Genomic DNA, 15,104 nt, shown 5'->3' with positions numbered 1-15,104 from the left:
CAACAGAATTGAACGGTAGAACGGGAAAAGGTTTTCCAGCGAGAGCATCTTAGGATCGTAATTGCATCTGGTTAAGAAATAGAGGTTACCGTGTTGTTGGACCATAACATCAGGAATAATTTTCCAAGAAGAGGGTACCTCCTTTTGGATTCTTTTAATCCACGCAATTTTCAAAGCTTTCTCCATGATTGCGAAGTCGCACATTTTTAACCCGCCTTTCCTTCTTTCTCCTATGATTGTGCTTCTTTTAATTTTCGCGGGCTTGCCGTCCCAGATGAAATTAAAAGTAATCTTTTTTATTTGTTCTACGTACTGCTTGGGGACATTTAAAACAGAAGCGTTATATATCAGTTTTGACAGGCCTTGTGTTTTAACTATGTTAATTTTTCCATAGAGCGTTAGTTTTCTTCTTTTCCAGGTGTTTAAAGTTTGTTCCAATTCTCGTACTTTAGCACCAAAATTTAGCTCTTCCGGAAGTGTACGATTGTGCGAGAAAAAGATTCCGAGAGAGAGTATTGGCTTCTTTGGCCATTTAAAACCAAAGGGCGTGTCTTCGTTATTTTTCCATTGCCCAAGCCACATTGCTTAGTTTTAGTGGTGTTTATTTCCAATCCAGAAAGGAGGCTAAAATTTTTAAGGAGGTTTAACAGTTGAACGACAGAATCTCAATCACGGACAAAAACAGTGGTATCATCAGCATATTGTGTTACTTTTATTTCATGATTGTTTACCAGAATTCCTTTGATGGACGGATTGTTTTTTAAAGCTCTTCCAAAACGTTCGATTCCTAGAACAAAAAGGACTCCTGATAAAGGACATCCTTGTCGTACACCGCGTTGAAGAGGAAAGAACGTGGAAGCGTGGCCGTTGTTTAATACACAGCTAGACACGTCATTGTAAAAAATGTTGATCCAGTTTAGGATATCAGGTCCAAAATTGAAAACGTCAATGGCGGCTTTGAGGTAAGGCCATTCAATCAAGTCAAAAGCTTTTTTAAAATCTAGAAATATAGCGATCCCTTTTTATCCTGTCAATTTTGTATGCTCTATTATGTCTTGTATTAGCCGAACATTTTCGCCAATGTAACGGCCCTTCACGTCACCAGTTTGATCGGGGTTTATAATGCTTGGAAGAACCTTTTCAAGTCTTTTAGCGATGGCTTTAGTGACGATTTTGTAATCAACATTTAAGAGTGATATGGGCCGCAAGTTCTCTAACATAGTTTTGTCTTTAAATTTTTTGGGGATAAGTGAGATAATACCTCTCTTTTGGGATATAGACAGCTTTCGAGATTGGAACGCAAAATTAAAACCTTCCGTCATTTCTTTATTGATTTCAGGCCAGAAGAAGCGATAAAATTCAGCAGGAAATCCGACAGCACCGAGAGTTTTTCCGACTTTAAAATCCTTAAGAGCGTTATAGCATTCATCAGAGGTTATTTGACCTTCACAGGATAGCCTTTCATCTTCGTTTAAAGGAGTAATGTTTTCTAGATTAAAGAAAGGGGAATTTTTTTAACTTTTCAGTGTCTATGTTCTTGGTTTTGTAAAGAGATTCATAGAAGCATTTTTCTTTATCTAGAATGTTGAATTGATCTTCTGTGTACACGTTTTCAGCAATTTTTAATCTTGTTATTGCCTTATACAGGTGTAATTTCGTTTTTCGAGGGAATAGAAGTATTTTGTATTGCGCTCACCATCCTCGTGCCATCTCACTTTACTTCTGAGGATCGCACCTTTTGTCCTATATGTCATAATTTTTTTCAGACGAGAATTTTCTACTTGCAATTCATGTATGATGTTTTTGTTGTGTGGGTTTTCCTCAGCTTGTCTTTGTAGCAAGTTTACCTTTTTCTGCAGAGAAATTTCTTTGTCCCTTAACATTTTCGCTTTCCCCTTCGAGTATTGTACCGTAAATCATCTCATTTCCATTTTAATTAAATCCCACTTTAAGCCTAAATCGGGTAAATCAACATACTTCGCTTTAAAACGTTGAAGATTTTCTCGTAAAGCTGCGATGTAAGTCTCGTCTGTGAGCAGTGAAGAATTAAATTTCCAAAAACTGGGACCTTTCTTCTGAGCTGACGCTTCTGATTGCAGGTGAATAGATACAGCTGAATGATCGCTTTCGGGAGCTCATAGAACTTCACACTTCTTTGTCAAAGCGCAAAACTCTTTGGAAATTAAGAGTAATCTAAGCGGCTTTGTACTTTTAAGGATTTATTTCTCCAAGTGAAACGAGATAGGTTAGGATTTGTACTTCGCCAAATGTCGCACAAGTTGTACGAATCACAAAGGTTTTCAATTTGTTTTATAACAGAAACTTTTCTCGTGGCAAGGTTTCCACCGGTCTTATCTTTCTGGGAGAGTGGACAGTTAAAATCGCCACCAATTATTATACTCTCTAGGGCAAACTCCTGTAATTGGTGGTTTAGCTTTGTGAAGAAATTTACCTGTTGATTAGCGTCATTTGGCGCGTAAACATTGACAAGAACAAGCGGAGTGTTGTCTTTTAGTAATTTCAAGATAATAAACCTCCCTTTTTGGTCAGAAATCCACTTTTCTACCTTAAGATCTAAAGAGGGGTTAATTAGAATCATCACACCTTTTCTATGGCTTGTCCCGTGGCTGAAAAACACCTTTCCTCCCCATTCATTTTGATTCCCATGTGGATGTGCATAAATTAGTGCTGTAGCACTTCTGCAGGAATATGAAATCTTGTTTTTGTTTATGTAACCACCGAAAAAGCAAACGACGTTTAAGAGACTTGTTTAGACCTCTGACATTTAACGACAGGCATTTTAAATCATGGGAATTAAAATCAACGATTTTTTCTGAAGGTGCGAGCAACAGGCGCGGGTGACGGAGAACGCAAAGCTTCCAAAGGTAATTTTTTGCGAGCAGTTTTTTCGGTAAATTAAGATTCAATTAAGCAATCGCATAAATAGGGAAACGATGAAAGCACGAGTAGCAAGAACCTTATCGTATTATAAAGTACAAAACAAACATGAACATAAATAACACAGCAACTTACATACAGACCAAGCCTCACAAACATATCAAACTACAATGAAACCTTGATCGGTGTCCGGGAATAGACAAAGCGCGTGCCAGGTTAAAATCTGGGCAGAAGCAACCATGAATTACTGTTGATGGAAATTAAGGGGGGGTGGGACGAAAATCGTGAGGAATGTTGGTAACATTGAAAGCTTCTTTGTTGATGTAGAAGGTTCGGTTGATAACTTTAGCGTCACATCCTTGTTCTTTTGCAACATACATGGCTTGAATCAAAATTTTTCTCTCTTCTTGGATCGCTCTTGCATAATCTTTCGTGATATAAGCATCTTTGTAGTGTCCGGAATGCTTTAGACGGTTTTTAACGGCAAAAACCGCGTCTTTGTCTTCCCTCACGACGAACCTCGCAATGATGGCTCGAGGGCGCGGCGAACTGTTGTTATCACTGTTTCGCGACGGTGGTTTTCCGACACGATGCACAGCATGAAATCTTATGTCTTATGGTCTATCTTTAGCTCATTTTCGATTATATTGTAGACTATATCAGAGCAATTTTCGTCAGCCTCTTCGGGAATGTTCATGAACCTTAAGTTTTCTCTCCTTGTGTAATCTTCTAGGGCAACGAGACTTTCTTGTGTTCTTTGTTGTGACGTTTTCAGTAGCGCAGTTTCAGCTTGTGATTTAGCAAGCTCCTCTTTTAATAACTTGATTTCCCGTGGCTGGCGGTCGAGCATTTCTTGATGTGTCCTTTTTGAGTCTTTGTGAGTCTTGAAGTCTTCCTGGACATCTTCGATCGTGGCCCACGCATTCTCGAGGGATTTTTCGATCTCTTTGATTGTACATTTGACACCTTCCATTTCCTGCATGAGTTCGCATCTTAGGGTTGATACTACAGTGTGCAGATTGTTAAAATTATCCTCCATTCTGCTTTCTATCGCGCTAAGTTTTTCTAAGATGACTTTTAAGGACAGAGGTGAATCTGTATCGACTTCGTTGTCCACCTCACCGCGATTTCGCTTCGGTGTAGGTTGAGAGTTCGAACTTGAGCTTGATGAGCGTTCTGCTCTTTTCGACATTCAGACACACGGTTAAGCTTTCATAAATAAGTCTCGTAAACTTCAAAATGCTGCCAAAGGTCCTCTGGATTAGTAAGAAGAACCCATGTAGGCTTTCCCGGCTAAGACATTACAGAGCGGGATAAACGTGTCTAGCAGCCATCTTACCCGCACCGCTGACCATATAAAAAACAGCGTTGCGTTCTCGGAAATCACGAAAACACGAAGTCCTTTGTTTGATGTACATGGGGTAATTCTGAGAGCTCACAAAAATGGCGGACCGAGTAGAGCAAGTTGAAGAAGTTTCTATTGAAAGCGTTGCATCCAATCTAAACAATAATCCGCCTATCCTCAATGCAAAACCCGACAAGTTAAGATCTATTAAAAAAACCAACGGGCTGGAACTCGTTTCTAAAGGCAGTTGCTGTAAGTATGGCACTTGAAGCATCGTTCAAGTTTCAGCGCTGGTTTCAATGAATGCAGAAAGTTCCTCTATGTTATAAGTGTAGCCTTCTGGAAGAGTGTCACGAAACGTTTCCTCTTCAATTTCCGAAGATTCAACGGACTTAAAGCGATTATTAACTTCTTCTATTGCCGATTTCATCAGGTTTCGCAAGGGGTCTTCTTCTTCGTCCGCCATTTTGAGCAACCAATCCCAGAGTTCCTTGTGAAATAAAGCGTGATTACCCATAACGCAATTTGAGTAAAAATCACGCGATTTTCACGCAATTTGGTCCAAAGTAATGGCATCAACCACACTCAGTGGCATAGACTGTTTCAGGGAAAGGCATCGACCGGGGGACGATTCAGATGTAAGAGTAGCATTAAGATGCGTGCAAACCACGGGAAAAAAAAACAGGAAAATGGAACAGGCATTGAATCTGATTTCTTCATTTTAAATTGGGTCGGTTAGCTGTTTGGATAGGAAACAGCTTATAAAGAATTCAAAAACAAAGAAATAATCTTACCTTCTGAGCGAGCTTGTCCAGACATTACACAAGTCATCGCCACGAGAGAGAAGAAGAGAAAATAATCCATCCTTCCTGGGAAGTAAGAAATCCTCAGAAATGAGAGAGGGTGCAAATCGATATGAACTGTCTCTTCAAGTAAAAAATGCTCCGATGTGAAAAAAGGATTCGGATAAAACTTAACTGTCTTCAAGACAAATGACATAAGCGTCAGGTGAACTGCTGTAAGGATGTTATGTCATACAGATACCGCAAGCTGACACACCAACATTTGCTAATGACGTGATGTTAATTGTTTTTCGCAACCCGTTTGTTAACAAAGTTTGCATTTGCCGACGGCAGCGAAAGTGTAAGGGCCTCTTTAGACGGGTTCAACATTTAACCAACATTCGTTCAACAAAAGTTGAACGGATGTTGGGCATATGTTGGATAAATGTTAAACGGAGCGTTCAAACGGCTTCAACGCCATTCAACATTTTCGAGAACAACGGGAAGCGTCGTATGGTTGTTGAATGAAAGTTTGAACCCATTTAATTTGATTAAACACGCTTTGATCATTTTTAAGCTTTCAACAATGTTAAACGACCTGTTCAAACGCCCCCGACAGTTGGTGCTACAAAGTGTTGAATGCATGTTCAATTGAAGTAAATGTTGAAACCGTTTAAGGGGGCAATTTACCTAAATTTGAATGAAATTTAAAGAAGTTTTAAGAAGGGATAGAAGAAAGAAAATGATTTTTGGAACACCAACAGACAGTTGATACCCACGCAAGAGCACCCCGGGTTGTTAGTGGACTAACTTGGTATCTGTCTATTAATTATTAAATACAAACTCTAATTTTAAAACTTTACTAAATCTTCAATTTTTCTTATTACTCTTAATTTAACCAATCCTTCTAAAAAAAACTATTCCTCCCAAATATATCCAAAAATCACCCAAAAATTCACAAAATACCCCACAACACAGATTTACGGGATAATGATAGGGTTTTTAGATTGTTTGAAACGTGAATGAGAAATTGCCATTAAAGCCATGTCAAGTGGCAGAAAAATGGCGTTTAGGTGAATTGCCCCCTTAAACGGACCCTAACAAGACGCTAAAGATTAAATTTACAGACCTTTCTTTTTTTGTCAACAGCGGTTTATCCTCCTGGCCTTATAAATGTGTTTATATTGACTATTCGTGTGCTATAATTCCCAGTACTACGATAGTCATTCCGTGGTATCGAAATAAAAGCAATATTATTTGTATATGAAATAATAGTTTCCAACACAAAAGCTTGTTTATCCAATTGCCAGTGATTTATTGATATTCAATTCATTGTCTCAACCAAAGCAAATTGTTTTATAACTCTCAAGAAACGCTTTAAATCGAAAAACGACAACGACAAAAAAAAAAGACAAGATACAAACAGTCACGAAGCAAGAGCTACCAAATCCCGGCTCAGAGTAAAACCACTCAGCTGTAAGCAAAAAAAACAAACCAAAAAATCCTGTTTCTTAGCCACGTTGTTCACAGGCCTCCTATTTTTCGTGTAATTTTCGGGACTCATACGCTTCGATCGAGCTCCCGCCATTTTCATTTGTAACATCGAACGCAACCTGGGGAGAGTGCCTAGACTACAGAGGGGAACCCTAGTGAGGTTTTTCCCGCCGCACCCCGTCTCACGTTTTCTCAGCAGTTTAGACCCCCTCGGTAGTTCAGAAACTCACCCCAGGTTGCGTTCGCCTTCGATTCCAACCAAGATGGCCGCGGGAGTTCGATTGAAGCATTCGAGTCTCGAAAATCCCACAGAACAATAGGGAACTACGAACAGTTTATTTCTTAGCGTACAAAACAGACCCAACGAGAAAAGTTGGTTGTTATATACATGTAATTAAGAGAAAATAAAAGTTTCATTCATGACCAAAGTAGGCATCAATTAAAGGGGAAGTATCATGCAAATTTGCTGTCATTTCAAAACCCAAAAATGTTTGACTGTCAGCAGAATCAACAAAATAATTGTCAAGTTTTTTTAAAAATTATCACCCCAGTGCAATAAAACTGTTGATTAGTGCCTCTGGCCAGAGACAGGGTAGGCCGGTTTGGATTGAAACTTGAAAAATATTAGGCTAATGTTTTTCAAGTTCTCGCATTTTTGTTTCCAAAATGTGCTAGAACAGATCACAAGTTGTTTCTTTCAAGAATTGAGTTGATTTCGTTCCTCTCGTCATTCTAGAATTATTTGGCAGGTGATTGAAGGTCTTATTTCATCATTTTTAACAAAAGATATCAAAAACCCCATGATACTTCCCCTTTAATGAAGCTTCCTACCGCTTGAAAAACACACGGATCCAAAGAAGGAACTTTCAGGGTTACTCTTTCCACTGAATTTGACCTGCTCCTTCCTGCCATCAAAAAGATACTGTTATGCTTGGCTATCGTTCCTTGAAAGAAGAAGAAGCGAGGTGACAGCGCAGAAAGCGGTGAATATATCTACAACAAGCAAAATAAACTCTACAACCAAATTTCACAAATTACAAAAGCTTAAAATCGAAGTAGCAGACTGTCACTACTTCTCGGGATCTTTAGGAACTCAAACGTTCGGACGGTGAATACCAACGATCGCGCAGCCGGTCATGGTATCACCGGATCTGACTTTTTAAATAGCACTGTTTTTTATGTCTTCAGACATAGCACTTCAGAAGTCCGTCCCACAGGCCGCTTTACTTTATGATCCGAAAATTTATCGTAAATGTAAAGGAGAACAGCGCCCTTTGTTTTCATCGCAAAGTTAATAAGACTTCTGTGAACCAGAAAGTTTTATTTTCGCGCTAATTGTTAATCGCTTTGAAGCTCCAAACGCCAGCAAACTGTCATAAATTTTGCTTGCCATTAACTTAGTCACTTCCGTATAGTAAAAAGCTAGTTACCTTTATTCATTCAAGAAGTCCTACAATTCGTATTGTGATCACCAAATAAAAGCTTCCTTATAGACTATATACAATTAAGTTGTGAGTTCCTTCCTCACAAATTTAATAGCAAATTGCTTCGTTTATGATAATAGAAAATGAAATGAGAATAATAATAATAATAACAATAATAAAACAATTTAAGGACGGTGCCTACTATAAAGAAGTAATGATTTTTTGTTGTTGTTTATGACTATGCAGGGAAGCACAACTGAGAAAGGGCTTTTGAAATTGATAAGAAAATTGGGGGTAGCCAAGCACTTTTTAGAGATAATTAAGCAACACCTTTTGTAAAAAGCTGTAAAATACAAAGCAATTTATGGTGTTTTTCCAAATTGAGGGTTATTATCTCTAAAAATGTATGGTTACGCCCAATTTTCCTTTTGGATACCAAAAGCACTTACTAAGTTCCGCTTTCTCCGCGCAGTTCTAAGACGCGCAAAAATATCCCTGTACTAATAGACAACACCCACAAGGAACCTAGAGATGCCCCAGAAAATTCCTGTCACGCTAGCTGATTCTTTCAACGATGTTACGCCTGTTACTCCTTTTACTAACAACATTTCGTGAATCTTGGCCTAGCTCTTTACAACTTTTACAAATGTCCGAGCCTGTTCAGGCCGATTCAGGCTTAAAGCAAACTAGTCCTCTTGCATATCCTTCTGACAAAGTGTAGCAGCCCAAGATTCCTCGCAAGGTATGTCATTCCACACCCCGTGACCAGACTCAGCGACTATGAGGGCACAATTCTCGTTGTTTTCATGGTTGTTTGGTTCTTCAGATCTCCATGAGTCATAGTTTCCTTCTATTGGCGTGCCATCAAGCCAGTAGAACTTTGAGTCAGAGGTATTTCGCCTGAGGCCGATCCATGCCCGCTCTGTACCCTGCCTCTTAAACAAGTTGCTAATAAAAGTGTTTTCCTCGGCTGAGTTGATAATTGGGAGGTTTGCGTTCGTACCTTGGCATTTTTGCCAGGCATCCCCCATCGTGGTGTATGTGGTATTCACAATGAAATAACATGAGACTTTACTAGCAGCCCAGCTTGCAGGACAACCTGAAACATGCAAACGAACAAGCAAAATCGAATATTCCATTTTGTGTATAAGTACTTTTGTGATATAAGTACTTTTAAATGCGCAATTCAGCCACAAGGCTGCGATGTATTAAAAAAAAAGTATCTTCTCTTCTTAGAATATGAAAAACAATCATTAAGAAAATCAATCTGTGAGCAGGGTCTTCTCCAAACTCTCGTTCATACCTTGGCATTTTTGCCAGGCATCCCTCATTGTGGTGAATGCGGTACTCATAATGTAATATAATAATAATGTAATAACATGATAGTTTACTAGCAGCCCAGCCTGCCGGACAACCTTAAAAAAAAGCAAACAAACAAACAAACAAAACAGAATATTCCATTTTGTAATTCCATTTTCTTATATTTTCCTAAATATAATTCTCATACATTAGAGACATGTTATATAAGTAGTTTTAAATGAATCAACTTAAAAAATAAATCTGTGATCAAGGTCTTCTCCTAACTCTTGGACTTGTTACACTTGTTAAAGACCTTAAAAATAATTATGGAAATGTATGATAGGCATGATGATAGGCCTATCATAGTTACATTGTATACAGACGAGTAGTTACTGGATTAAGAAAGGGAGGGTTTACTTCTTTGTCCAATCAGTTCTTAGTTTGTAAAAAATTTTTTTTGGTCCGAAAAACTTGATAAACGGTCCGTAGAGAAGTGTTTGCGGTTCGTAAACTGCATCTCATTAGGAAACTAAGGGTATTTCAGATTCAGAGGGGTAAATGGCTTTACAGTCCGTACAGTTCGTTCGGACCATGAAGATCACTCACGATCCGTAATTAGTTTACGCTCCGTAAATTGCATCTCACTAAGGAGTCACTGTCCCGATCGGGTTTCTTAATCTTCCTAAGTTTAACTCTGATTTTAATAACATTTGTTTCTCTGGATAGTGTAAAAGTACTTTTCCTTTTTACACTGATTTAAGACTGTGAAACATAGCCGGCTTACCCTTTTCACAATGATGACCCTCAAATCCCGAGGGACAAACACATCGATATCCTTTATCTGTAAAACCTGACTGGCAAATCCCGTTGTTCTGGCATAACTTCTTTCCACATGCGTTCTCCAAAAAGGGAAATAATAAAAAAAAAGATAATTTAGTTTGTTAACTTGCCAAATGAATTAACATGAAGTTCTTCAAAATGCTCGTGTTCGAGTCGTTTGAAGAACTGACAAAGATGCAAGTAAAGTTTTAACCAGCCGCTAGACACTTCAGCCTGAAAAACCATTGTTTCAAACGCATCGGCAGCCTGTGGCAGTTCCCAACATCATGGTCAGACAAAAAGTCGCCAATCGTTACTCTCAATATCCACGGAATCAAAGAACGCTATGCATCCCACTAATTTATTCTTGTTTTCAACGCTGCCATACTCCGACCGGTGCTCACTATATAAAGCATATACAGCCCACAATTACTTGATTCGTTTAGATAAAGGGCTAACGCTCGAAACGTCAGCGCTGAATCTCTTTACAAAGGCCAAATCACCTTATCGACTCTGTTGATAAATCAAATACTCGCTTACCAATGTTTACCTAAATCATCTGTTAAAAGTCAGTATTTGAAATTCATACATTCACAAAATTCTCAATTGGTAGAACACTTCACCGGTATCGCAGGGATAATGGTTTGAATCCCGTTCAAGCCTGATACATGTATTTTCCAGGCTTTTTTTTTTTCCCAACTCCGAATGAAGTTGCGTATATAACTGAGAGGATCGTTAACTTTTTCATTAGATCTTATGTTAAAAGAAGTTTGGTTTTTATAGTAAAAGTTTTTGTTACCCTCACCTTTGCTCCTCGGTAGAAGTAAGATGGATCATCCTTGAACTCCCTGTCGTGCTCCAAATGAGTGGAATTATTCAACTCACATCTGTGTTTTACTCCTCCATTTTCTGGATTCTTTCTAAAGTTAAAGCTGACGCAGTTGGGCTCCTGGTAACACATCAGCTCACACAGATCTTTGTCCAGGACACTGATGATTTTTATGGTGTGATTTATGAGACGTTTGCGAGCAAAGAAGAAGGGAGCAGGGAACTCCATGAAACGAAATACTTCTGAAAAAAGAACGAAGAAGGAAAATGATCGTAAACACATTTTTTTTTTTTCAGTGCGGACAGGGTTTGGATGGTTTGGAGCATGATATTTGAAATTTGAACGAGTGTTTTCTTCCTTCACTAGTGAGATATTTAATTGTTGAGATCTGATATTCAATCCGGCACTATAAGAAATGTGCTTTTGAGTGAGGCAGACTTTAATCTGAACTCACTCAATCGAAAAAAGCCAAACTTTTAAAATCCACTCGTTGGCAAGTTCCTGTCCAAGGAAAGCTAGATTCCTTCCGTCTATGTTACGTCAGCAAGCAAAAAATACATTTTTACACATTTTTTCTATTGTTGACTCTGAGTTTGTTAGAAGGTTGAAGAGAAAAACTTGTGGATCTAGAGGAGGATACCCAGGAGACCGTTCAACACCCTCAATCCCCCTCTGTCTCCTTCTCTCCCTTGTTTTGAGAAGAATTGGAACTTTCGCCAGCACGAGCCCTGGTTCCCTTTAATGTACTTTTTGATCACTTTTGAATATTTGGGTAGCTGTATTTGGTGGCTGTATTTGCGCCTCGTTAATTAGGTGGCTTTTCCCAAAACCAAAAAAATATATATATAACAAGGCCAGAACTAGGAACAACTTTTGGACTGCATTTCAAAACTATGACGTATAATAGTATACTGAAAACCATCCATAATACAAGGACCAAAGCAACATAATGATGTACTCACATCCGGGTTTTGACTTAATGTACGTTTCGTATAAAGTTACTGAAATGTCACATTTTGTTTATTTGCGGCTGTAACAGGTGGCTTTAAACAAATTTCATTTAGGCAAGTTTTGAAACCACCTGTTAAATTTGAAGTACAGAAGTTTTGCAATGCAAATAAATATATTAGTCGACCTTTTTTCATTTGAAAACAATATTTGCACGTCAGAGCGGTACCTGTCAAGTTTCCCCGATGGTAAAAAAATATATGGCTTTCCCTCATGTTTTGCTTCCTTTTACACAATAAAATTTAATTATGGGATATTTTTAATGGCTATTGTGATATATATTTTGTGCAAATCCACTGCAGATGCAAAGGAGTCCAAAGTTTGATTCTTCTTTGGCCATTAACTCTCATGTGCTCTCAATAAAGTTTTCCACTATCAACTGGTACCATTTTCACTTGAATTCGTTATATCATTTGAGCCGTTCCAATTATCATCAGCCTCACTTATATTCACAATGTTATCGTTCAACTTGATTGTGCACATCACTAAATGGAGTATTTTTGTCGTAAGGCAAAACATTTTAGTGTCCAAAATAAACGCAAATCAATCGAAGCCCACTCCCGCTAGAGCGCGCACAAGAAAAACTTGAAAACAAACTCACAAAAATGAATATATAAATAAATAAAATACTATAAAAAATATTCAATGCAAAGTTATCTTAAGCGACTAGGTATTTTTGCTTGTTATTCGTTAAATCTACCCGAACTATTAAGGCTCAAAAACTGACAAGTGAAAACCCGAGTGTTAAGATTTTTTTTTTCCTAAATAAGCTCTAACTAAGGAGTCTCCTCTTTCTGACACAATTTACTCCATTTTTTTTTTCTAATGATTTTAACAGCTTTTCTGAAAATCGCTGAATTCAAAAATAAGCTGATTTTGTAGTATCAGTTAATACATATTCGAAACAAAAAAAAGGTTGAAATATATGGTTATTTATATAATTACGACATTCGACGAGAACTTCGAATCCACCATCATCTTCATGCAAGCGACAATACTAGTTCTATAATGAAATGTGTTGAGATCTCTACTCACTGGGTGAAATATTTAGGAAAGCCAAGAGAAAATTAATTGAGAAGTTAGAAAGAATATTTTCAAACAAGCTTCCATCAGATAGCGTTACTGACTTACTAAGAAATCTGCAACAGCCCGCTATCGCTCCATGAGGTATTCGAACACGTTGTTATAATCCGATTTCTTTTTAGTTGGGTCGGTTAACTCTTGGGAAAGGAAATAGCTTATGAAGAATTCAAACACAAAGAAATGATCTTACCTTCTGAGCGAGCTGGCCTATACATTACACAAGTCATCGACACGAGAGAAATGAAGAGGAAATAATCCATCCTTCCTCTGAAGAAAAAATCCTCAGATCCGAGAAAGGGTTCAATTCGACCTTGATGATCTCTTAAAGACAAATGAAATAAGCGTCAGGTGAACTGACTTAAGGATCTTATGCCTTGTAGATACCGCAAACTGGCACACCAACATTTGCTAATGACGTGATGTTAATTGCTTTAGTAGCTACCTGCAGCTGTATGTTAACAAAATTTGGAGTTGTCACCTTTGAAGGAGTGAAGTGTATATACATCACGTCAGAGGATGATTTATTGAATTTGCTAGCAGGCAAGATGAGTCAAATCCCTCGCTGTGATTAGCTACACCCGAGCGAGGTAGCTCCATCTTGCAGGCTCGGGATTACCCGTTGTAATGACTGCATTTAAATCATAACCTAGTGAAAGTTGCGTTAAGTGTTTAGAGCAGATCAGCAAAGTGTTTCTCTCAAGTTCGCCGATGAAGCTCACGTTTTTCTTTTGGCCGCGCCTTGGTTGTTGTAAACAATAAAATATTATCAAAGTTTCGCCCAGTTTTCAGATTTACCTGCTATATTTTTCCGCTCATGTTTGCATATATTTTTAAAATGTAACGTTTCATTCAAGAACTATCGATTGAAGGCCGAAAACTGTGTAAAAATGTTCATTACTCACGTCACCGTGCGATCAGCTGAAAATGGCGAGTTTGCCGGATGCTATTAAAATCTTCCCGCACTTGCAAAATCTAAATTTTCTGTAGTCGCTAATTGTATACTCCCTTTAAGCCATTATAAAGCTAGATCCTTAAGATAATTAGGATTCCCAGTTTTCCATGATTACATGCTAATCAAAAAATTCACTGACAATAAATCTCACACCACAGCCGGCTTTGTCTTGGTCCATGGAAACTCCGGCAAAAAAAAAAAAAAAAAAAAAAAAAAAACTTTGCCAATATCCAGCCATCTTGACCTCACGTTTGGTGAATAACGCAAATATACAAACCCTCTCGTAATTATTTTTTTATGTACGAGTGAACAAATTTAAAAGAGCAATTACATCAAAAAGTGAAAAAAAATCAAATCAGCAATCGAACGTTTAGGTTGGAGATGGAATTTACAAACAAAATAATTCTGAAATGACACATCACTCAAGACCAAGCAGCGGCATTATTATAATCGGTCTGTCTTAATTTAACAGAAAACAAAGGCAAGTGCTACATTGCCTCTCCCTTACCCTATTCACTTTGTATGTATTAAGTGAGTAAGCCGAGAAAACAGACAGCACCGCAAAACAAGGTCTGTTTACTTTCCCCAGGCTATGAAGTGAGCAATTATCGCTTAGTATGCTCGTCAGTACCATCTCTGCTGATGGTTATGCGCAGGGCAAGAAACTTCATGCTTTTCAAGTTTTTTATTACCAAAATGAAATAACATTTTACTTCTTAAATATTACTCTTGCTTCCTCTGTTCGATTAGCTTGACAGGAAGATTTACCTTGTGACGCTTTCAATCGTTCGATGTAGCTGATTCTGTTACGTAATAACATGTCGTTGTTGAATAAAAGTACTGCAGTCAGGAAGTAACAACTTTTGCTGTTGCCATTATATTTGCAAGCTCAAAAATGATTTCTGAAGACGAAAACAAAAAGCCACCGTTGATTTTAACTAAAATAAAATAAGGCTAACGATTTTCTTTGAATTTCTGCAAGAATTATTAATGGTTATTTCTAGGCACTAGAAAGATGTTTCATCAGATTTCCATACAAGTAGAACTTGGTTTAACAAAACTCGGCCCTATCTCGTTTATCCAACCCAATTCTCAGTGTTTGGAAATGCGATAAAATACTCTTTCTTGTGTTTGATATATTACATAGAGACAGAAAAAATGAAAAATGCTC

At 37.9% G+C, this 15,104-nt stretch overlaps 2 protein-coding genes across 2 annotated transcripts in view; both read right to left on the bottom strand.

The window, feature by feature from the left end:
- LOC146463961 (uncharacterized) overlaps positions 1 to 5,147 on the bottom strand; it is a gene marked incomplete at its 3' end in the record, with an annotated part of 74,769 nt that extends 69,622 nt beyond the window's left edge. The window contains exon 1 of the mRNA XM_085083836.1: positions 5,038 to 5,147. Within this exon, the coding sequence (XP_084939962.1) occupies positions 5,038 to 5,107 (70 nt within the window). The remainder of the gene's footprint in view (positions 1 to 5,037) is intronic.
- Positions 5,148 to 7,854: 2,707 nt separating this feature from the next.
- LOC146463960 (brevican core protein-like) lies at positions 7,855 to 13,407 on the bottom strand. Its single transcript, XM_085083830.1, has 4 exons — positions 13,172 to 13,407; positions 10,867 to 11,132; positions 10,027 to 10,141; positions 7,855 to 9,042 (listed from the first exon to the last, which is right to left on the bottom strand). The coding sequence occupies exons 1-4, from the start codon at positions 13,239 to 13,241 to the stop codon at positions 8,630 to 8,632; spliced, it is 864 nt and encodes a 287-aa protein (XP_084939956.1). The 5' UTR covers positions 13,242 to 13,407; the 3' UTR covers positions 7,855 to 8,629.
- Between the last annotated feature and the right edge of the window lie 1,697 nt (positions 13,408 to 15,104).

This window comes from Pavona decussata, unplaced genomic scaffold, assembly GCF_977016875.1.
Source record: "Pavona decussata unplaced genomic scaffold, jaPavDecu1.1 SCAFFOLD_171, whole genome shotgun sequence".
Lineage (NCBI taxonomy): Eukaryota > Metazoa > Cnidaria > Anthozoa > Scleractinia > Agariciidae > Pavona > Pavona decussata.
This window is presented reverse-complemented; position numbering and strand designations above follow the sequence as displayed.

Bases quoted from the DNA above. Each gene is read 5' to 3' on its own strand.
- LOC146463960 (XM_085083830.1), bottom strand. From the start codon at position 13,241: ATGGATTATTTCCTCTTCATTTCTCTCGTGTCGATGACTTGTGTAATG. The intron at 10,142-10,866 runs GTGAGGGTAACA...CCCTTTTTGGAG, and splicing joins ACTTCTACCGAGGAGCAAAG to AACGCATGTGGAAAGAAGTT. The intron at 9,043-10,026 runs GTAAGCCGGCTA...TGCATGTTTCAG, and splicing joins GGGTCATCATTGTGAAAAGG to GTTGTCCTGCAAGCTGGGCT.